Here is a 23,255-nt window from a genome sequence, read left to right on the forward strand (position 1 = left end):
GAACTCTTAAATCGAAAGAAATCAGACATGATAAGAAGTCTAAAGACAGCAAGACATGCATTTAAAGTTTCATTGAAGTACCAGAAGGAAAATGCTATAACTCGCTATACATGGAATAAATTATCGGTTTCTTTCTTCATAAAACTTTACAGCTGCTTCTACTTCAAAAAATTGCAAGATTGACCTGAAGTCATGAGTTTTGGTTCAAAGCCAGACAACTTTTCAAGATATGGGTTTGGTAAGAATCTACATCTACATCGATACTGAGCAGGACCGAGTATCGGTATAATGCTCAGAGTGCAAGAAATAATGAAATAAAAGTTTAATGGATAAAACGTGCTAGAAGATGCCACTGATTAATGATTAGATTGATTGAACATATACATGTCAAATGAGAAACTGTAATTTTGTTTGTCGTCAAGACCAAATCAAAAAGGGACTGAAAATTAAAGGGGACATTGAGAGGGTATTATGGTAATGGAATGGTCAGTGGCATCTACGAATTAATGCAGGTGAAAATTAACGATTTAAGTTACATGTTAAAATAGAAAGGAAATTAAATCTAAAATACAGTTAAAGGCAGTCCTTTGACCTGCCTGTGAACACTGTGCGTCCTTGGATTAATAACGTTTATGTTCTTCAATTGTTGAATGTACAATGTATAACTGTATTTGACCACCTTTGATAAAACAATGTAGTTTTGAAAAACAACTTTGGCTCTGACACAAAATAAAGCACCCACTTGCATTGTTGTAACTTTTCACACCATCCTGACGGGTTCACCTGTTAAGATCCAACAATTAGGTCATCTTTATTAGAAAATAATGTGGCCCCAGGTACACACAGTATCTACCTATCAATGTACTACACAGAGCCAACTTGTCGGCATTACGCACAGAGTTTTTTACAATGTAAGTAGCTGACATAAATTACAAAATTAACAAATAACATGGGCATGCAGGTATCAAGATTATGATTTTCACATTCATGTTGTTTTTATTTGATTAATTGAATAAGTGTTAAGTAAAGATGCAACAAAATCTGTCAGTTAATGGTTTCCATTATATCTCTCTTTTTAATATAGAAAATGCCCCTCTGAGTAAGCTGCTTGTATTGGCCAGTGGAGCAGTAACTGTAAACTATCTGCTTATGCCCAAGGAATACTCTACATTGCTTCATCTCCATTGGCCTCTTGTTACCGTGAGCAAAGAGGTTAGTATTCATTTTATAACTTTTGAATGCAGGTAAGGGATTATGCTGGGTTATTCCTGACAAGTGGGCTATCCCTGATTTATCTGTAACATGTCAATTTTGCAGTCAGTGATTTATCATACTGCACCAAAATGCATTATATTCTACTATTAGACTCAGATATTACATATCATCTTAATACATTATCATCAAGTTGTAACTGGTGTTCAGTTTTGACATGCAAGTTTAAAATTATGGTATTTTTCTAATATGCAAAATTTTGTACTTATGAGAATTTTTTTTCTGATTGCTCATGCTTAATTTTCCAACTAATTTAATTTGATGACATCCATGTGTATATGGCTTTTTTCATTATGAATTGATGTATGTATGAAAATGTTTTACTAAGAAGTAGATCAGCAGGATGATAAAAAAATTCAAGTTTCTGATGTGCTGATGGCTGGCTTCTTACCTTATGTTGTCTTAAGAGCATATGTGATTAGCAGCCAATAGGAGTACTTGCTTGCCATGTTTACAAAGTCCCCTACTAGTTTCATCAAGAAAGTTTATTACTGAATAGGAAATTACAACCTTTGTTGTGAAGAGTATAATCAAATAGCCATATATGAAGTGCTGTTAACCTCTTTTTGAGAATGATGTCAAGCAAAGACAGAAGGTCTAGAGATACAAAAATAAACGTATTTTGCTTGTTTGAATTTTATGTTATGGATATTTCTGCTTCACTTTGATTATGTTTTTGCTTTTCAAAAAGGTCTGGAGGTTGATAACCAGCCAATTTGCATATGAAAGCACTTTTGAGCTCTTGTGTGGTTCTGCATTAATGTACAATCTTAGAATTTTGGAGAGGCAGTGGGGTACAAGAAAATTTGCAGTAAGAGGAAGTCTTTTTGCTTTTGTCATAAAAGAAAGTCTTTCATTTTATGAAAATGTAGTTTAAACTTTTTATCTTAAATAGAATTTGAACAAATTTTTGCTTAGAGCAAGGCCTGATTGAGGCACAAAGATTATCAAAGGATACATCCATGTAAAACGAGACATGAATAGGTTAGCATGAATTAACATTTAGTGGTCTCACATGAACTCAATTTTTCTGTCACTACCTACTGTTTCCTGCCAACACATATTTTATTTTATTTCTTACTGTGCACATAGACACCCACAGCTAAGACACCTTTTTTCCCAGTCTTTGTTATTCACACTTATGGAGTTTTGTTTGCAGTTATAGAAATAGAGTTAAAGTCATAGACTTGAGCCTTTTCTTTTGGCTTGCTGCTAATCACATTTGAAATTGAACATTTTTGGTTGATAACTTGAACAAAGATTTCTCTTAAATGAACTACCATGATTGGAATAAAACTTTTAAAATTATTAATTAATATTATTTTCTCTTTCTATGGTATTCCATAGCTTTAGCATGTCAAACACAGATATCTTTGGGACTTGTAAATCATTGAGAGTTTGAAAGGCCAGATTAAATGCTCATTAGAAAGACTTGATTTTAATAATTTACTTGCAAGAGTTGTTTAATATCCCCTGAAAACACATTATCCACTGTAACACAACCTTGTATTTTTCAGTCCTTCATTTTTGCCAGTTCTTCAATCACAATTGGATCACACTTCTTGGCAAACTATTTTGAGTGGATCTCCTCCTATGTTCCAGTTTCAAAAACTTTGGCTGGTGGATTGTATCTTTTCAATATTTTCCCATTCCCATTTTCTCTTTTCATTTTTTAGATGAACTTGTGTTTATTATGCACACACCCCACTTCTATAATATTTAAAAATGGTGCTATACGCAATAATGTTTGCTTTTAGTCCCTCATTAAAGTGTAAGGTATTGTAGTTTGCAAACAAAAAACTATATCAATAATCTCAGAATACCAATTTTTTTTTAATTAAGTAAAATATGGAGAGCTACAAAGCCTTAACTGAATTTTCCTTTAAGATATGGACCAATATTTGCTTTGATGTTTTATTATGCTAAAGATGTTTATTGTGGATCTGTACTGCCAAGACATAACAATATTTCAATGAGCAGCAAATTGTTGAGCTATTTAATAGCCATGAAGGTAAGAAAAAAGGAAGAAAAACATACCATACCATTTTTTTGCAAGCTAACAGCCTTTTTTCTTCCGTTTCATATATTACTTCATCTAGATATATCAAAAGATTTATTTTTTTCTGTTGTTTCATCATTACCTCCCCCCATACTTGCATGCTTTTCTTTGAGCTTCTAACATCTTGGATAACAAAGATGAAAGACCATTATGTCTAGCAGCAAAGATTTCAATTTTTTGCAAAGATCGTAATTTTCTTTGTTCTAGCTCCCTAACATAAGATATAAATTTCATGTTTGATTGCGAATTGAGATGATAAGCATTAAAAGAATTAACTAACTGGTAATAAACAAATTAGTTTAATAATTTGGCTCTTTAAATTCAAGCTATGCACATCAGGTTGGCAAATACATTGTTTTAAACTATTTTTGTTCTATTCACAGAACAGTTTGAATTTAATGCAAAATATTTTTGGATTTAATGCAAAAGATATTTTTCTAGATTATATTAAAACATTTTGCAACAATCTCTTTTTAGATGATGCTCTTGAACAAAAGCTCCTTGGTGGCAAGCATTCTTGGTTTGGTAAGTTTTTTTGTTTAGTTGTTTATTGTGTTTGTTCTTATCATTCCTTAAGTTTTCTGTGGTATCAATTTTCTACTGGAGTGTGGAAAGAGATTTGCTGGCTAAAAGTAAAGAAATACGGACATCTGAATAAAGTTTATTTTAAAAAGTGACTTACAAGAATTTGCTGCCTTTCCAACAAGCCTGGCCATGAAAGGAAGGTGACCAAATGCCCACATCTCCACACACGCCTACTGCTCCCAGGAGCACACCTTCTGTATCATTCAGTTTCTGTCAAGATGTTGCTCACAATTTAGTTGTTTTATTTGTAAGTAGTATTCTTTTCAAAAATGTTTTTCAAACAGTGAAAGGTGGAAATGTTAAATGTTGCTCCTTAATTTTACAAGTTGTGACAAAACTATGCCCCAATGAAGGAAAGATTTTTAATCTCTTTTCTGCCCAACACATGGAAAAAAGAATCAATCTCTGATAAACACATGGAAAAAATTGTGGCAAGCTATCAAGCCATGTGCCCTGCTGGAGTGCTTATATCTCTTAAAAAACGGTTTCAAGTTTTAAAAACAAAAATAAAGAATAAATCCATTATTAACTGAAATCAATGTAGTTGTTCTTAACAATTTGTGTTAAAAGTGAATTGAAAAAAGGTCCTTTGATATTAAAGAGCTTTTGCTTCAAACAAGCCAAGCTCTTATAATTTATTTTGTCATGTCTAGAGGGGGCATCCTTTCCTCACAACATAAACTGGTTTATTAACAAAAGAATTTCATTGAATATGAATGCACAAATAATAATAGTCCCAATTTTGCTGTAGAGATGACCTTCTGCAGAATTTATGTCTATCTTCCGGATCTGTAAAAATTTATTTTCTTTTCTATAGCTGTCTGGAGTACTGTATAGACTTAATTTTGTGTATGTTTCAAAATGGTTGTGTATCCCAACGAGAATATCACAGCTCACCCAAGCTGTTTATGACTGGTTTCAAGTAGGGTCTGATAAGAAATCAAACCACTGTAAAAGTTTTTATGGGGCAACAGCAGAAATTCATGATGATATGGTGTATGATTACTTGTCAAGATGGCAGATGTCACAAGGAGGATTTGAATCGGTAAGGATTTAGAAAACACTGTTGTGTTCAGTTCTGCTTTCTCAACCATTCTCAATCTGATTTTTGCTAGAAGGCAATACATAGTCTTCATTTGCATATATATTTGAGTAAGATTATAAAGGAAAGCCAAGCAATAAGTTAGTCATCCAATTTCACTGGTGACTAATTGGATTCGTACCAAGCTGTCATTTGCACTACTTCGAAGTGCCATTATGTGCATACATGGTTCCAGAAATAGGCAAACAAAAGTTCAAGTGGACACAGCCAACATAGAAATTGTAGAGACAATATCCCGGATTGATTAGTTAAAATTGTTAGGGAGAAAAAATAAGATTGAAGTTTTTCAAGTTTTGTTCTAAACATGTGTGAACGGGCGGCCTTTCGGTATATAAACAGCGCCAAATGTTGAATCATTGATGAGAAAAAAAAATAAATGGTTTTATTTAGAAAGCAGCCTCTTGTTGGTCAAAATTGTTGTGTTATGAACTCCTTTGCTGAAGATCAAGATTCCCGCTCTTGATTACTGTTCAGATTGCTTTTCAAGTCATATAACTTGACTGTAGTGACCTAACTTGACTATTATTGAATTCTTTGAGCATTTGAATTGCAAAGTTTAGTGATGTTTTATTTTTTTTAATTGCTTTTCACTTTGTTTTAGTAATCTTCAAATGCCATTTTACCAGAGCCCTTGCCTTTTGAAATTTTTAGGGGCCGAGGCCACAAGTTGGACAGGGCTACATGGATAATCTCCAACCCCGTGGAACCTCGTTGCAAGAGTTTTTGGATAATTTGGGTGCATCCCCAAATGGTCATACAGTCAATCAGTGGGAACAGGGTGACACAACTTCTGACTCCCAAGCAAATCAGATAAGGAGAAGGCAGCTAGAAACTGACCAAGAGAGTGAAAATGAAAAGGTTTGAACATCTTTCTACACAGAATTTGCCAATTTCCGTGTAGAGGCATGTTGTGTTGAAAATGGCAGTGAAAAGCACCACAGAGTGCAGGACCTTTCCTTTTATGAACTTAAAGATACACCCTGTAGCAAAACATCCAGCAAAATATGGCTATAGAAGATAAATATAAATTGACATATTCAAAAGGTGTCTTTGTCCTTTGAAAATTTAAATTGGTAAAAATGTCTTAGATAGAACTCTTCATCCCTGTGTTTAGCCTCTTCTCCACCGGATAAATAGTTAGGCCCAAACCTTAATTACAAAATCGTTTTTTTATTTCATTAAATTTCATTTATTTCATTTTATTTATTTCATTTTATTTCATTTAATTTTATTTCATTTAATTTTTTTTCTTTCATTCAATGCAAAACAAACTGAGCTTCATTGACATTTAGTGGCTGTTAAGTGTTTTGCTGAAATTCAACAAAAATTTCGCCTTTTTAAATAAACACCTTTTGACTATTAAAGTTAAGCTTTTTTAACTTCAGATAGAGCGTCTTGTTGAGATGGGCTTTACACACGATGCTGTTGTTGGTGCTCTGGAAGAATCAAACCATAATGTTGAGAGGGCAACAAATATTCTCTTATCACGGTAATTAATGATCCTTTTGTAAATATCTGTATATGTTTTGAATCTTACCCAGTTCTTGTAATTACTGTCAAGTTAGTTATAATTTGAATTACTGCAGATGATTCCTATCTTGTTTGGAAAAGGTCAACTGTAAAATTATCTTAAATATATTTGCTTGAATATGTTATATAAATATAATATAAGAACCCGTTACCACAATTGCCTCCAGTTTTCTAATATATGTTTATAATTATATTAGAAAACTGGATGCAATTGTGGTAGCAGGTACGTCTGCTTCCTGATAGAAAAATCAAGCTTTCTCAGCTATGCGCAATTAGGGTGAGCAAAGAAACTTCCTCACTGGAAATTGATGGTTCTTTAGTAGTTATGCGTTATTTGAATCACATCTCATGTGGTTGTCTGATGTTGCGAGGACTTTATTCATTGGTTGAGTCACTTGATCGGAGCTTGTTGTTTTCGCCTATTCAATTGATAAATTGTTTATCACTGGTGCATCTTGAAAGTGTAGATATAATAAAAGCCTGGAGCCAATTTTTCCAGCAACGTGTACATCGAAAGCAGAGTAAAAACAGAAAGTAGCAAGTATATGTTGAAATCTGCATTAATTATCATTCAAAACTGACTCTTGAATAATATTGTAGTCAATTGCCAGCAAACTTTACAAGAAAGTGTTTAAATGTATTAAGAATCCGTTAAATGTTATTTACAAAAAAGTCGAAGCAAAAGATTATCGAGTAGATGCAGGGGCAGTTGGAACAGGTGCTTGTGACGGAGGTAGAATGTGGCCCCCCTTTCTAGAAAGCAGTCCTATTTCTTCCTTGAGGGCGTCAATCTCTTGAGATTGCAGTTGCACGAGCTGGATAAGTCTTTGCCGCTCTTGGAAATCTGCTTTTCTGTTGCCTTGAAATTCACCACCCTGTAGCATCAAGAATATCATATTAAAAAGTGGCAGCATTGCACAGATTTTGTCTAGAAAGGGTTAAATGAAGAAGGGTGAACTCTCCGAGGGGTTAGCAGTGGCTGATTGGTTAAGCAAGGAACCAATCAAATGCGTAATGTCTTCCTTCTTAGGTCCTTTCCGGGATAAGCACTTTCAATTCGCCATTTTTCTGATCATTACTGCCGAAATGTATATACCAAAATGGTTAAAGTGGACGCTTATTGGTCAAATTATTTTCAAGAACATCTGGAGAGTAGGAAAAGTATTATCAGGGAAATAACGATAGGAAAAAGTAAATCATTCAAAATAAACAAGGGACTTTAGAGGGAGAGTTTTAAATGTAGACTAAAAATCTTGCTGAAAACTGGTTCATACCAAGTTTTTCTGGCGAGAATCTAACTGGTGCTCCAATTCTTTCTTTTCTTGTAACAACACAGTGAATGTGTCAAGTCTCTGCGTGTTCTCGCGTGTGACCTGCGTAAGCCTCGCTTTGGCATCGTCAATGCGTTTCTACAAAAAATCAAGCTGGTTAGCTACGAAATACGTGAGAGAGGCAGTTGTCCTACGTCATATGGTGTTCGTTGCAAGCATCTTGTAAGCAGAAGCAGGGGAGGCTAAGACTTGGCCCTCTTATAATTCCCAAAATGCTCCACAGTTCCACTCGAGCAAAAATCATCCATCAACAGGCTCGCAAAGTAGTTTGAAATCAATACACGCATGTCATGAGAAAAGCTTTTGTTGTAGGATATCAAAATTGCTGCTTTCAGTGTCTATCGAATTGTTCCGATTAGAGAAATTCGCTATCTTGATAAAGAAAAAACCTCACTTCAGAGTCAGGAAAACATTACGGTCGCATGGCCACTGACCGGAGGAAGGTCCAACAAAAACAATAGAAACTCCTATGACACACCCAAGCCACGCCCACTTTCTATTGTTTTGTCAGGAAGGTTTGCCTTCTGGGATGTTTTTGTCTGGAGAATGGTTAACAACTTTTCTGGACTCTGCCTCACTTATTTCGAAATCGTGATGCGATTCTAGCTTAGATTGAGAATAATGTTGAGCCAAAAATCAACGCTTTTATTTGAAACATCGTTAAATTCTTTTCAAGACGAAATAGGGGCAAAATTCAAAATGGTAGCACTTCAGCCAATCAAAGTGCTGTTCAGCTATGTTCAGAAAATGAAATTAACCGTTCATGAGTTAGCTGAACATGATAACTACGTCAGTCTACCCTATAATCAAACTTTCTTCTACTCCAAGACCGATAACCCTTACCTCCCAAGCTGCAACTTCTTTTGCATTCCCAAATTCCTGTGTTCTCAGTTGCTCCTTTAGCTCCTCTGCTGCTCTGTTTACTGACACGGTCTCAAGTTTTTCTAAATCCACGAGCTTGCCAAATTTAAGAAGCTGCATTTGCTGCACCTTTTCTTCCAGTTGAGATATCTAAAGTAAGTAAAAAAGACACTATTTTCAAAGTAGGTTTAGATTTAGATTTGCTAAGCCTTTTTGCCAACAAAATTGTATATATAAGGTACTAAGGAAAAAAAATTTTTTTTCAATATTGCTTCGCGAAACCTTTCAGCATTTAATCGACGAATCGAAGCAAAAAGAATGGCATACCTTCTCTTCCATGCTTTTCTTGTCTCGTATTAGTGTCACATGTTGCTGACGTAATTTCCTGTAAAATACGTACGTGTATTAACAATAAGAATATATATTCTTCGTAAATGAAAAAACGCAAGATAGAAGCGATTATTCTTAATATTTGAAATGCTCAGTCATGCTTAAGACAGTGTCTTGAGCAGACTACGATGTCAATTAAATTCATTTATTTATGTTCATTTAAGAACATGTTTGTTCTTAGGGTCGATATTCACCGAAAAATACAACTCTAGTCTACTTCAAGTAACGCAAAACACCCTTGTAAAAAACTTGTAACCTGCATAGAGATGTTTGGTATAGAGTGATTGACATGTTAAACAATACGGTTATCTTCTGACGAGATTTGATCGATCAATAACAGGCACGTGTAAAGCTATGACTGAATCACATAAGGCCAAAAGAAGAATGCACTATCCAAGCACTTTTGGGGTTTTCCACGTTCCACAACGGGACAGCTCTCATTGTTTTATAGTGTCTCCATCTAGCATTGGTCAAAATTCAACCTTCAACCAGCTAGGGACCAATCAAATGACAAGCTATGATCAAGACTCAACGAAATCACTTTCACGCTTGCATACCACTGTCCATAGAAAGAATGCGAATTTTCTTCAAACAATTAGAGACGATGAAGTTTTCAGTTACACCGTATGTGACACAGTTTTGCTATCTTGTTTTTGAAAGCTTTGTATTAAAGCAGATTAGCTATCTATTTGCTATCTATTTGTAATGTGAATAAGGCCTACAGCCAAGCAATGTACTGACCAATACAATTTCTTTTGCTCGGCCTTTTCCTTCTCAAGCTCAGTTATCCTCGTTTGCAGTCCATCCAGCGACGTACTCGTGAATACAAGACACTGGGATAAGTCCTGAGGAAGGGCATTGTTGTTCAGATATTGCAGCTGGCTCAGCTTCAATGTCACAACGATGTCCAGCTCGTTCAGTTTTTGTTGCTTCTCTCGCTGCAGATGAAAAACCAGAATTATCTTCAGATAACTACAGTATGCATTGTGACTTAATTATTTGTAGTGCTGCCCTTAAAAGCACTGGTCTATGAAATAAATAGAATATACCTAATAGATAGAGGCTGGTGGCTTGTGAAAATAGATTAGAGCGGTTCAGTTGTAGTTTAATTGATCTGCAATATCATCAAAATTAGCACTTTGAAATAAAGTCTATGAAATATTTCTATAACAAGAGTTCGACGAATAATCTTCTTGACAAACAGTCAGGAAAAAGAGCTTTCTAATGCCATTTTCTGTTGATCAACTCATACCTGAAATGCTTCGAGGTCAGCTTCGGCGGTTTGCAGTGCATTTTCAATAATCTTGCTTTTCTTCTTCAACGCATCAAGCTCTTTCTTCAATGTTTCGGCTGCCTTCTTCTCTTCAGTTGTTGCCTCTTCCAAGTCGAGCCTTTTCTCGCGAAGTTGACAAACTTGATCAAACAGGGCCTGTAGATATCAAAGGAACCCACCATAACAGTCTCAACTACTAACTACCATAACATTAAAAACAATTACTAATTCTATATATGCACGATAGCCAAGTCTCTATTGATGGATATAAAGGTTCTCTGACATTCTTTGACGAATATATATCAACAGAATAAAACGAGCACTTGAAAAATCAATGATACAATCGGCTGGGAAACTCTGTAAAAATGATGACTGCGTATCGTATTAATTGCACTTTTTTATTCTGACTAACTCGTAACTTCAACTTGCTTATTTATAAGTGTGAAGCAACAAAACATTCAAATTTCTACCCTGGGAACCAGAGCCTCATAAATCTGGGGATAAAGTATTGTACACAACTGCGGTGCCAGCTCAAAAAATGTTTTCTGTTACTTGTTTCTAAGTATATTTCTGAGACTCAATAATGGAGACTCTGGTACCCAGGGTATCAAATTTCACACAATATTGAAACATCTGGCTATTTCAGCACTGTAAGCATTGTCAGCAAACTTGTTCTTCACAATTTGTCGAAAAGTCTTCAAACACTTCGTTGAATCACAGATTGATAATATTTAACGGAGAAATGTTTAAAAAAAGTTTAAAAAAGTTTAAAGCTTCAAGTTTTGAAGCCAATAACGAATTCAAGTCGCACCTGGTCGCAACCCGGCGGGCAAACGCTGTCATCCAGATCTTCCGCATCAGAGTCTTCATCTTCGTCACTGTCGTAATCTTCATCGCTCAGATCTTCGTCACTATCTTCGTCAGAGCCAGCGTCTTGCTCTGTTTTCTTCGCGCGTTTTATTTTTTTCTTGAATACCTTCGTCAAGAATGCTTCAAATTTGTTGCTCTCAATAAACAGATTGCTAAACATTGTGTTGAGGGATTTCTCCTTTTCTTGTAACTTTTCAATCTCTTCCTTTTTTGATTGCAACTTCATCTGACAGTCCTCGACCTAAAATGCCGATGATCAGAGAAAACGTCAAATCACTAGAGAAAGGCTCTAACAAATTTCTATAAACAGCCAAATCCATATATATTTATTCATACTTAAAATGGCAAACATCTAACACCGTAAAGTGCTAACCTACACAACATGCGTTGCAATTACCCACTCATATGAAGACCAGCATGAGGATGATGTAAACATTGGGAAGTAGAAACGATTTGAACTTCGAATTCAATACAAGGCAATTTGAAAACATCTAATGAAGGATATAATATCACGATTCAAAATACTCCAACTGATAAAAACTGCTAGCGCCTAAATAGAATATCTTGATAGGCCCTAGCTAGAAAATGAATTAAAACAAATGATAAATGAGTATACGTGCTCAGCTGTTAAGAGGAAATTCGTTGTCAGAGAGCTAAACAAAGTACGAGCAATCAATTTTTACCCAACAACCAAGCAAACAGTATTCAATATTTGACAGCATGTTTAGAGAACCAATTCAAGTTAAGCTGAAACAAACATAGAAACAAACTATACCTTATCTTCCATGTCTGCTTTTTCTTGCATTTTAAGTTCCACTTTTCCCATTAAGACGTTCTCTCGTTTTTCGAATTCTTTGAGAAGAATTAACTCCTCAAATAATGTTATCATCCTACAGTAGAAAGTGGAAATATAAGTAGGCTGGCCAGCTTGAAAATATTATTGGTTTGCGCAGTAACAACAAGAAGATAAGAAAAGCATCATAGGGCACGAATCTTGATTGGCTCAGAGCTTGTGCTTATTCACGTGGCCTAAGTTTGTGTACATTTTCTGGGGCTCTGATTGGCTCAGCGGCGCGAGATGCCGCGTGATTAAGCACAAGCACTGAGTCAATCAAGATTTGAATCTTATGCAAAGAAAAGCTGAAGAGGTGATGAAACATTACAAGTATCAAATGTATCTAGAGCTGAAAGTTTCAGCTATACAAAGTGCAGATTCGCACATACCGAAGATCAGCGTTCTTCAAGTCGACGTCCAAATGAACCTTTTCGTGACGCAACGTACGCAACTCGGCATCAAACGTCACCAGTAATTCCTTGATTTTGCGGAGAAGCATATCTCGTCTGTAAATAGTCCTAGAAAGAGGATGAACGTTACATTTTAAATACACATTGAGTTATAACAGCCTTCAAGATAAACGACCAAGTCTTGAAAGTTTGATTGATAAGACACGTGTTATTAAGCAGAGGTAATTTTCATATAAAGAACTATATAGATATCACAGGTGCAACACAACTCTTTCTGATAGAATACCTCACTTTCTTTTCGTCTCTCACTCTCAGTTCCATGTCAGACGGCTCATCATCAATCATTGTTTCTTCACTGATCGTTTCTGGCGAACCGTGATCAATAACAACACTTGATGCTGAACGAGGCTGGCTTGATAATGTTGACAGTATCGAGGTTGACCGGCCTCTTTGGTCTGTCCCAGTTCGTGTCGTTGCCAACTGCGATGCAACTTTGGTTGATGACTGCTGTGCCTGCTGCAAACGAAATTCCAGGATCAAAGTTTTTCAGGAGACACATTACAGTGGCAAAATAAAGACCTCATAAAATGTTCTAATTTGACCGTATATCGGGGAAGAGTGTTATAAAATACCTCTGATAGCTAAAAATCAGTTAAATGTTTTTCAAATTGGCTGGGATATGGTGAAATAAGCACATGCTCTTTCCTCGTCAAAGCACTTTAATTTTTGTATGATCAACTTGATTCTAAAGTTAACTTATCCTTCAATAAGTTAATGAGGTATTGAGGAACTTTCTGAGGATGATACCTCACTGGCACCGAAACCTCCAAATCCTCCTCCAAAGCCCCCGGTGTTTTCTGTCTTCAAACTCTCACCCTGATGTTCCATTTCCTTCTTGAATTTTTCGAGAGATTCTGCGGTGTATTCAAAAAGCCTGCGTGGAGAAAAATAAGGTATGACAAATGATTCCTAGAAAGCAACGTGTACTGCGATTCAAAGACGATCGATTGATTACCACATTTATATTAACTTGTAATTCAAGTGATTCGTAACCAAAGATGAATATTAGAATGCTTGTCCATCTGTTAATTTTTGAGGGCCTAATCCTTGAAAAAACAAGAAGTTAAACTTACTTTTCCGGCTGTTCGTCAGGCAGCATCACTGGCACGGGAGGCAACGAGATATGCATTGAGAGCGGTAATTCATTTTGTACACTGTCGAGCTCATCTGCCAATGCTCTCACCTAGACAAAAGAACAAATCGTACAAATATTGAAAACACGACTTCAACCTTTTGCATTCATAGTTGCTCGATCTCCCTTGGTGCTAGCAAGATTGATAACGGTGAGGAGCGTTACTGAAAACAATAAAAAACATCTGAAGAACTATATAGACAGACTACAAGTTTATGAAAGAATAGAAAAAGTGAGCATATTTGAAATATATCGAAGAAATACCTCGGCAATTACGGCAATCTTTTTATCACGAAGCATCAGAAGCTTTTCATTGAAATGCCTTTTACACTGGTATATCTAAAAAACAAAACCAAACATGAATTAAATGTAAAATCACAATTATCACAATTATCCAACGTGTTCCTTTTAGGATTTTTAGCAGTCTACGCAAAATTTTTCATTGGTACTCTCCTACCCTCAAAATATTATAGATTTAATGGTCTTCAACCTTCTTACAGTAATAAGGACAAAAGTAATTTCGTCTAATCAAAAGAAAGCATTGAAAGGTATTGGAAATGTCTTTCCCAACCAGCTTTGATACTGTTAGCACTATAAAACCACTCAGTCATATCCACCTAATTGCAGTCAAACAAATTAACTAAACATGCCTGCTCTTTTAGTTGCATGAGTTGGATTCTCTTTTTATCTGCGTTCACTCTTTCTTTCTCCGGCACGATGTAATCCTTTGCGGATTTCAGTTTAAAGTCACCCATATTTTCTTGAGCCTCTTTTATCGTAGCAAGAATGGCTGGATCCTCGTAGTCTAAGTCTGGCCTTGATCGATACAGCTCATCCCACTAAAAAAGAAAAAATCGAAAAGGTAACAGACACTGCAACAGTTTCTTTATCGATACATTACTTTATTCGTATTGAAAAGACTTAATCGTATCCTGTACAAATATGCACTTTCATTACTAAATAATTAATAATTATGCAATTTAAAGAGAAACACATGCCGTGGTTCGAAAAATCACAAATTATCCAATTTCAATAGAAAGCAAGACATCCTTTAAACACAGCAAAACTAAAAAGTCTTCAAGTTAAAGATCGCGGGCAATTGCCTCCCTCACAAGTGGGTTGAAAAGCCTAACATCGTTTTAACCAGATAGAATCACGTTAAACCTCTTATACAGCCTACATTTGATAAATGGAAAAATGAATATAATAAGGTAATAATACAATAATTTCAATTAAAATGTTAAAAATCGCTAATTGATTGTTTTAAAATGTGAAAGTATTCACAAACTAACAAGTAACCAAAGTATAAAACTATTGATCACAAATCACTGACCATCATTCATTGATCGGTATCGCTAATCACTTATTACTCAACAAAGCTCTTCGCTAACCTTGGCTTTCCTCTCCAGCCTTCGCTTCTTCTTCTGTTCCGCCTTTTCGATCGCCTTTGCAACTTTTCCATCAAAACTTTGCAAGGGTTTCGATTTCTTTGCGTGCAGTGCTTCCTTGTCCTCCGCAGAAGTCTCTTCCTTGCTTGTTTCCTTGATTTTCTTCGCGAGAGATGAAAACCGCTTGCCAAAAAATGGCATTCCTGCCTCTGCCTCAGCAGTTTTGACCTTGTTCATGTTCTGTTCCATTACTTCATTAAATTCAGGGGGAAGTATTGTGGCACGGTACGATGATACGGTATGCGGTGTCCGAAATGCATGCAAGCGGAACATTTCACACTCAATCATATCTTTGAATCTAAATAACGGAAATTTGAGATACAAATGCTAGAAATGCTCGAAAACGTTACTGAAGTTGGATTCCTTGTAATGTCTAAGATTTGCAGAAAATTCACACCTTTTCAATGATTAGCCTCTAACTCAATTTGAAAATTAATGATGTCATCATAATGATGACAGATAAAGAGACAACAACTAGCGCTTTTACTACGCGAAATAAAGGCAATAATGACAAGTTAAAGTGGGTAGTACGGTGGTATACAAATCATTTCCTGTACACCCGATACTACAAACTTTTGCAAAGTAATCTTCATATGTTATTGAGCTTATACTTGCCTCATCTCTAGTTTTCGAACTAACAATGAAAATTTCTCTGATTCCCATGCCATTTCTCGCTCCACCAACTCTAGCCTCTTTTTCGTTTCGGCCTCTATGTCACTTTTCATATTTGGGTCGATAATGAACTCCTGCAAGCAAAACGAAGTATATGTTAATATATAGTCTACGGTATTCGCAGAGCTTGTGACCTAACGATATCGTTTGTGTCTAAACGTTCGGTTTGAATCCTAAGTCAAGATTTGGATGAAGACCGTAATTTTTCAAGGAAAAATAAATCTGAAAAGCCAACCTTCCTTGAAGATTTTTTGGAGGATTTTCACAACTCTGCTAACAACGGAATTCAATGGAAAATTGTTAATGTAAATAGGCAAAGGGTGAGTACATTCAGATTGCAGCTTCTGCTTTCAGAATTACATGATCTGACTAAACTTTTAAATAGAGTAAGAGTGCTGGCAGCTCTTTCTAAAGGCATAAGATATGGCAGGATATCGTCTCATCACATTGGAAACGGACATGACATTGTATGAAAAATGTAGTTTATCAGAAGTAGCTTCCACGCTAACCAATTAAATAACAAATATAAACAAATTAAGTGAGAATTTGATAAAGCGGATACTCGTGGAACTAAATTTATGTTAATTTTATAGAGATCTGGAGATAAAAGAACTTGTCTGTTGCCAGGAGGTTTCTTTTATTAGGGAGTTTCTGTTACTTAAGAAGTGTTCGTTCGTTATTGAGACGTTTCTGTTACTGAGAGGATTCTGTAACTGGATGTAATCGTTACTTAGAATTATCTGTCTTTGAGAGGTATTCATTATTGAGAAGGGTCTCTAATAAACAATTGTCTGTTAATGGTCTATTTTATGCAATATGTATATAGGGTACAAAGCCTAGGAGAGAAATTCATACCACGGGCGGCAACTGTAAATAGGACGGCATTTCTTGGTTCCTTGAAACAAGACGTTTGAATTCCCTGCGTAGTAAACTGATTGTCTGCCTCGCTTGCTGCTTCTTCTCCTCCGCAAGTCTCACCATTCGGTCGTGTTCTGCTTTTTGCTTCTCAAGTTCAATGCTGTGAAAAGAATTTTTCATTAACAAAGAAGCTCCTCAATAAAGGGATGATTCAAAACAGCAGCACTACCGTTAGAGAATGACACTTTTTTATCAACTTGGCTAATTCATAGCATTGGCAACTTGTCATCGATGTGTTTCTATTTTAACATTTGCTAAGCAAAATCAGTGCTCCAACCAAATTTTTATATAAATCAAACAGGTGTTCGATACTCTCTCAGGAGACATTTCTAGAGACGGGGATCGCATTTTTTATGCTGCCATATAGGCTACAAAACCACATTATTGAAACATACAAGCAACTATGTTTGCAGAGTTTTTCACTGCCATAATTCCCCCTGAGTGATCAAAAAGCAATGAAATGCAGTAACGCAAGCCTGGCTTACTCTTACCTGTAATGATTTGGGTCCTCAATATCATCTATCCTAGCGATCTTCGAGCTCTCAAGCTAAAAAATAAATCCAGTTTTACTAAAAACATGTTTAAATTCAGTGTATTCCATATTGAATTCACTAAGAAAAACGTGTATTCCATATTGAACCAAAAGATATTTACCCTGTTAATATCTAACCGATAATTTTTAAAGATACCTTTTTCAAAATTTCAGCCTTTTGTCTTCCGATGATTTTCTTTAATTTTTCCTCGTCCATGAAAGAATAAATGAAAAAATTCCCATCGTTTCCAGCAGATAACAGGAATTTCTCGTCAAAGCTCATCGTTATGTCGGTCACTGCTCCGCGACTATTGTCGTGCATATTCAAACTCCAATAGCTGTCAAGCTTTTCCATATCACGTGACTCGATCACTTGTACCCGCACAGCTCCATTGTCTAGGCCAAGAGCTAAAGAATTTCCAGTTTTGCTAGAAAAGAGCAATAAATGTCAAAATCAAAACAGCACGCAAAGATGTCGAAGGGCATTTGTCGTTAATGAATATTCAGTTATGTATAAAGGTTGCCTCGATTGGGTGCCTTGGGGTTAACAATGACACTGCTTCTTGTCTTTGTGTAGTGATTGTCGATATGATTGTGTTGATATCGAAGGCACCGAAACGAGATTGCAATGATACAGAGACTGCACATACACAATCGACAACAGTAACCCTTCAAGCATTCATTCAAACGTTTATGAATGTAGAAAATCAGGATAACTCACGCACAGTATTGACAAAGTCTAGTTATTTCTATATGAAAGACTTATTCTAGGTCACCATTCACATTCATGTTCTGTTCAAATAAGAAATAATCCAATTGATCTTATAAAATTGCATATTATGAATAACGTATTGAGGATTCATCAATAGAAATCTCCCGATTCTTAACAGGATAACATTTACAAAGTTAAGAAATTAATTCACCGCTAATTAACAATCGAAAAATAAAAAAAGTATTGGCTTTTTTCGCGGGTTTTCGTGAGCAATAAACCAAAAGATTTTGAGCTTCAAAAACAAAGCATGGGCGTTGCTGATGATTTAATTGAATTGCCCTTGAATTTTTAAGATAATTCCCTTGTCACAACAATAAATTAAATGAGAATTACATCTTTAGTTACGTAAACACGCCAATAAATTATAGTGCAAGTAGGAATTCTACCACTGCGCTATTACCGGACGCGCCTGCAACGGGAATCACCAACGAAACTTGGTTCGTTTTGTCGCTATCGATACGAGTTTTGTAAGAAACTTCGCAGTGCGATAAACAAGATTTCAGCTTCAAATTTGGCAAAGTACGCCATGAAATCAAAATTGAAGGACATGGCGGGGCTGAAGGGGAGGCCATGATAAGAAACAGTTGTTCAACTGCAAAGCTCAAAACGACATTCTGAGGTTTCCTTCGCAGTTCTCTTTATCAGAGAGGTTTCCTTCGCAGTTCCATAGATGAACGACTACGATTATAACCCAGACTTCTAAAGAGATAAACTTGACTCGCACCATTACTCGCACCTGGATCCAAGCTTCATTTAACAAGAAATTAAAACTCTGATTATATTGTGATTAGCTTTACCTGAAACAATGAGATCTCACTGGAACATCGTCAATATCTTTAAATTTACTCGCTTTCAGTGGCTCTTTGACAACATCTTCATCCTGCGATTCTGGGAAAGCGCATTCGTAGACATAGCCAGCATCCCATCCGTCCTAAAGAAGATTACGAATACTGTTCAATTCAGTTCTATTTGAATACTCACAGTTAAAGATTCTTAGAACCCTTGGAAGATCCATGATAGATCATAGGTTAACAAGAAAAGCATGGTTAGATAGCAATCGTTGGCAATCAAGATAGCAATAATTGGACAATCAACAAAAATCACCAACATGACAAAGGCGCATTTCAGCAGTATCTTAGTTTCGAGACAGTGTGTTTTAAAATTACCGAAAAGAGAGGATTATAAAGCAATATTCTATAATAATACATTTGAAATGATAGTGCAAAACTTAACTTGTGCTTAGGGTCGATTTACCATTAAATATCTAAGCGGACAAGTATGCAAGGCTAAAAACCAATTTAGAGACAAAGTTGGAATCTATGTTCAGATTTCTGTTTTTGGTGTCAAGGAATCCTCGTCAAAGGACTACCCGTTGAAGTAGTTCAAGTACTTTAAATGTGACGGACAATGCGAATTTCTCTCTGAAAACGAAATGAGTTCGAATAAATAAACTTACCAACAATAACCAAAAATTTCCATCATCTCCTTTGTAAAAACCATTCACAATTTGACCTGGTTCGTGAATTATTTCCTCTGCGGGTGTGTCCTCCCTTGCCTCATTCTCCTCTTCGTTTTCCTTATCTTCCTCCCCTTCTTCTTCATCATCTTCAATCCCTCTTGCCTTTCTTTTTCTTTTCTCTTCCTCTTGCTGTTTTCGGCGTTCCTCTTCCTCTTTAGCTTTTCGAAGGTCCTCTTCAGCTTTCTAAGATGGCGATGTGACAATGCGCATAAATACTACACAAATGATATAAATGGTTTTGAACTAGCCTAAGCATATATTACCAACTATATTTCAAAGCGTTTTTAAATTTTATTGGAATAAAAACAAGTCAATCAAAACTTTAATTTCAACAAAATGGCTTCAAGAAAAACAGCATAATATTTCTAGGCTTAACAACGAGTTACCAAAAACAGAAATGAATATTGACTCACAACTAATTTGTCTTTGATACTTTTGAACTTGAATTCAGTTCTCTTCAAACCAGTGAGAGGTATCAAAAACGTTTTGCTTGTATCATAGTCACCATCATTTGGACAAGACACTTCAAGCACACAGCCATCTTTACAACATATCAGAAGATTGTTCTGTAGGAATGAAAACGGCTTACAATGAGAAGAATATCAAGGTGATTACATCTATACATAAAACTAGCTTTAAGATTTAGTATCTTTTCCTTTATAGGTTCCTAATTGTCATAACCTATGCTTCTCAAAAATACAAAACTTGATAAAATTCCTAAACACTATAGTCAGAGATGCCAAAATCCAAAATTTAAATGCCTAGCCAGTTTGTAAAAATCTTATTCTAAAACCCACGATGGAAAAAAAATTGAAATTTTCGTGCAATAATATAGGAAGTATTGTCAAACATTAGCTCTAAATATGATAAGCAGAAAGAATATCTTACCTTCTGCGCTGATGACCAGTCTAATGAAACAACCGGTGCAGCGGTTTCAATAAATCCTATCGGTTTGTACTTCTTGTGTATTCCGAAGAAGAACACAGTAGAATCTTCACTCTGAAATAAACAGCATCAAAAACAGTTTGAGCGAACAGTGTTTCGAAAGCCTCAAGATTGTGGTCAGGCAACATTACTTGGTTTTGTAAACAAAGAAAACTCAAAAAGCTGCTCATCTTAGTGCTGGTTTTAAACAAAATATTGGGCTGAACCTTGAATAGGAAACAGAAGTGGGAAATTTACTTTTAAAGACATTTGACACAGGTAAAGATGACGTACAGCCATTCGACCACGAGCGGTTGATTAATCAAATTGCGCACAGGGAAAAACACGTGAACAGTTTCCGCCTTTCTGCAAATCGGTGAAATCCTAGAGCAGCGCGCAGTGGTTTCACGTGAGCAGTTTCCAATTCCTTTCTTGTGCACGTGCTCTGATCAATTTGGCCCAAGTTATTTTTGGTTTCGCTGTACTTATGCATGTCAAATACCTTTAAGCTAACCTTGGAGAATTTTTTCCATAAAACAACGAAAAGTTGTATGCGAGTTTGTTTTGCATTACTTTCAGCGAAGCACTCTCAGTCCCATCTCACTGCCAGAGTTCCGGTAAGTAAGGTTTTTAGCACGGATACCCCGCTACAACTTAAGAATTCAAAAAATACCCACCCCCGTGGCCAGGAATTTTCCATCTTTGCTCACGGCCAAAGTTGTGACGGCTTTGACATGAGGTTTAAAAACTTGTGTCAGTTTCAATTCAAAACCAGAACCATCTTTCTTAGCTGTCACTGTGTTCTGGTCTCCCTTCACAACAGTCATCTGACGTACAACGCCGTCAGAAAAGCCAGCAAGAATTGATAAGCCATCCGGGTCGACCTGTCATACAAAAAACATAAATTTTTTTAAACCATTATTTAAAATAACTGGAAATTCTGATTGCGTAAATAAATCATAAAATACTACTGCTTGTATTCGCTTGTGCACTATTGTCTTCATCACAACAAATCTCATATAATTGAAAATCAAACTAATCAGTGAAAATAGTTTTAACTGAAACATCAAAACTCTAGGTAAACGAAGACAAGATGACTGCATCTTATGACACACCCCTACGAGGCAAACATGAGTGTAGAGACTTCAAGCATCAAATGCACATACCTCCTTAGGCATCCAAAGCACACTAGATCCAGGCGTGGTAAATCGCGAGACACAAAGGGGTGTTTTTGCAAGGTAATCGTACAGGCGAACGGTATCTACCGATAAAATAAAAATATATGGTTTCAAAGTCGACGATAATGTATACTGATGATTAGATCAAAAATCGTACTTTGGAGCAAAAAATTGAACTTTTTCATCAATGTATGTAAGCTAGCGAAAACCTTTGGGGAATGAATGGCTGTTATCGCACGAAAAACAATTCAATAAAATATCAACCTCAATTCACGACTTATGGTGCGAAATCATCCTATTCTATTTTTACAGCTTTGAATGTTACTTAATACATAATACAGTCTAATTTCAATGAAAAGAAACAGCATAAGCTTACGGTCTTCTCCGATGGTGACTGATAGATGAGTCATTGGTGACGTGGCTAGGCCCGTAATAGCACCGGCGTGGAATGAAAATAATCTTTTTGGCGCTTGACTCTGAGTTTGAGGAAACAAGAAAATATCAGAACAGACTCTCTAAACAATAAAAAGGCAGAAACTGTTATTCAAAAACCGCCTGAGATAATGTATATGTACTGTGATTTGTATGCTAAAATCTTTTTTGAATGCAAGTGAAAGTCGGAAAAGGAACCTTTGGAGTGCAGTAAGCCGTGGTCAATGTATATACAGATCTAAAAGAACGCAATATTGAGTCTTGACTTCAACCCTTTCTTATCTATAGACCACAATATCTCGGGAAGATGAAGAGGTTCTCCATCGTGCTATCAAGTACATTGTTACAAACAAAATCATGTTAACCCTAGCTGGCTTAGACCCCTCGACTCTGATTAAGATACAACAAGAAAGATGTTCAAACGTAGATTGTCTGATTATGAAAGTATATACTGAGTTATTGCTCGACACATCAAAATGTATACGGCTCTGTTTGCGTGGGACTGCATGTTCTGCAAAAACCAAAATACAAGTAATCTTTATCTGTTCTTAGACCGTAAAAAAGGAAATTATGTTGCATATAAGGTTACTATGATAAAAACAGCTAAAATAAATTTTTTTTACCGTATGAGAAAATGATAAATCCAGCTTCCATATACCGCCAGCGCCATCCTACAAGATCCAGTCCATAATTTATGATTTTGATCAAAGGTAACAATACAATAAAAAAATTTCTATAAGACTGGTAGATAGACTTCATGTGCATTAATTTCCAATTATAAAGCACCATTGCTGCAACATGCACCAACTTCCAAAACTTCTATCATATCAAAGCAAGGTTTGTTAAATTTCGATTCGAATCTATCAAATCCACTTTCAGTTCCACTCTCGTCAGAGATCTTATGTAATCGCTGTCTCATAAAACAACAGGATCTACAAAACATTTAGGATGTTGATCTTCCAAGAGATTGGAAAATACGGCAAAATAAGTAAGAAGACTTTTTTTACTAGAGTTCAACGGATTTATATGTTGAGTAGGATGAAATTTCATTGGGTACATTGTCAATGAGATTGTTTTGAGTCTGTTTTGAGTGGATCCATCTTTTCCCTTAGGCTAAGCATTGATAAGGTACGTCATGTCTTCATCCACT

General features: G+C 35.9%; 2 protein-coding genes across 4 annotated transcripts in view; one reads left to right on the top strand and one right to left on the bottom strand.

The window, feature by feature from the left end:
- Positions 1 to 9,895, top strand: LOC135684774 (ubiquitin-associated domain-containing protein 2). Of its 3 annotated transcripts, none has more exons than XM_065200428.2 (10): positions 1 to 238; positions 1,085 to 1,212; positions 1,964 to 2,083; positions 2,790 to 2,899; positions 3,160 to 3,283; positions 3,809 to 3,856; positions 4,734 to 4,961; positions 5,670 to 5,876; positions 6,404 to 6,507; positions 9,312 to 9,895. In XM_065200428.2, exons 1-10 carry the CDS (start codon positions 193 to 195, stop codon positions 9,340 to 9,342), a joined length of 1,146 nt encoding a protein of 381 aa, XP_065056500.2. In that variant the 5' UTR covers positions 1 to 192; the 3' UTR covers positions 9,343 to 9,895. The 3 variants fall into 3 exon arrangements, with proteins under 3 accessions (XP_065056500.2, XP_065056501.2, XP_088971193.1); XM_065200429.2 differs by having other exon boundaries at positions 9,582 to 9,895; XM_089115067.1 differs by lacking the exon at positions 9,312 to 9,895 and adding an exon at positions 7,579 to 7,609.
- LOC135684767 (cilia- and flagella-associated protein 44) overlaps positions 7,093 to 23,255 on the bottom strand; it is a 26,225-nt gene continuing 10,062 nt past the window's right edge. The window contains exons 11-37 of the mRNA XM_065200420.2: positions 22,729 to 22,776; positions 22,050 to 22,149; positions 21,662 to 21,756; positions 21,173 to 21,379; positions 20,460 to 20,570; positions 19,985 to 20,137; positions 19,509 to 19,754; positions 18,850 to 18,983; positions 17,438 to 17,708; positions 17,240 to 17,295; positions 16,686 to 16,848; positions 15,774 to 15,904; positions 15,102 to 15,456; positions 14,361 to 14,549; positions 13,975 to 14,049; positions 13,652 to 13,761; positions 13,326 to 13,452; positions 12,805 to 13,034; positions 12,498 to 12,626; positions 12,049 to 12,163; positions 11,215 to 11,514; positions 10,383 to 10,559; positions 9,872 to 10,068; positions 9,068 to 9,125; positions 8,723 to 8,890; positions 7,823 to 7,957; positions 7,093 to 7,423 (exon numbers count right to left, since the gene is read on the bottom strand). Coding sequence (XP_065056492.2) covers positions 7,235 to 7,423; positions 7,823 to 7,957; positions 8,723 to 8,890; positions 9,068 to 9,125; positions 9,872 to 10,068; positions 10,383 to 10,559; positions 11,215 to 11,514; positions 12,049 to 12,163; positions 12,498 to 12,626; positions 12,805 to 13,034; positions 13,326 to 13,452; positions 13,652 to 13,761; positions 13,975 to 14,049; positions 14,361 to 14,549; positions 15,102 to 15,456; positions 15,774 to 15,904; positions 16,686 to 16,848; positions 17,240 to 17,295; positions 17,438 to 17,708; positions 18,850 to 18,983; positions 19,509 to 19,754; positions 19,985 to 20,137; positions 20,460 to 20,570; positions 21,173 to 21,379; positions 21,662 to 21,756; positions 22,050 to 22,149; positions 22,729 to 22,776 — 4,269 coding nt within the window. The 3' untranslated portion in view covers positions 7,093 to 7,234. The remainder of the gene's footprint in view (positions 7,424 to 7,822; positions 7,958 to 8,722; positions 8,891 to 9,067; positions 9,126 to 9,871; positions 10,069 to 10,382; positions 10,560 to 11,214; positions 11,515 to 12,048; positions 12,164 to 12,497; positions 12,627 to 12,804; positions 13,035 to 13,325; positions 13,453 to 13,651; positions 13,762 to 13,974; positions 14,050 to 14,360; positions 14,550 to 15,101; positions 15,457 to 15,773; positions 15,905 to 16,685; positions 16,849 to 17,239; positions 17,296 to 17,437; positions 17,709 to 18,849; positions 18,984 to 19,508; positions 19,755 to 19,984; positions 20,138 to 20,459; positions 20,571 to 21,172; positions 21,380 to 21,661; positions 21,757 to 22,049; positions 22,150 to 22,728; positions 22,777 to 23,255) is intronic.

The sequence above is a fragment of the Rhopilema esculentum genome, chromosome 21, assembly GCF_057945365.1.
Source record: "Rhopilema esculentum isolate cy_ngs chromosome 21, ASM5794536v1, whole genome shotgun sequence".
Taxonomy (NCBI): domain Eukaryota; kingdom Metazoa; phylum Cnidaria; class Scyphozoa; order Rhizostomeae; family Rhizostomatidae; genus Rhopilema; species Rhopilema esculentum.

Bases quoted from the DNA above. Each gene is read 5' to 3' on its own strand.
- LOC135684774 (XM_065200428.2), top strand. From the start codon at position 193: ATGAGTTTTGGTTCAAAGCCAGACAACTTTTCAAGATATGGGTTTG. The intron at 1,213-1,963 runs GTTAGTATTCAT...CTTTTCAAAAAG, and splicing joins TTGTTACCGTGAGCAAAGAG to GTCTGGAGGTTGATAACCAG. The intron at 3,284-3,808 runs GTAAGAAAAAAG...ATCTCTTTTTAG, and splicing joins GCTATTTAATAGCCATGAAG to ATGATGCTCTTGAACAAAAG.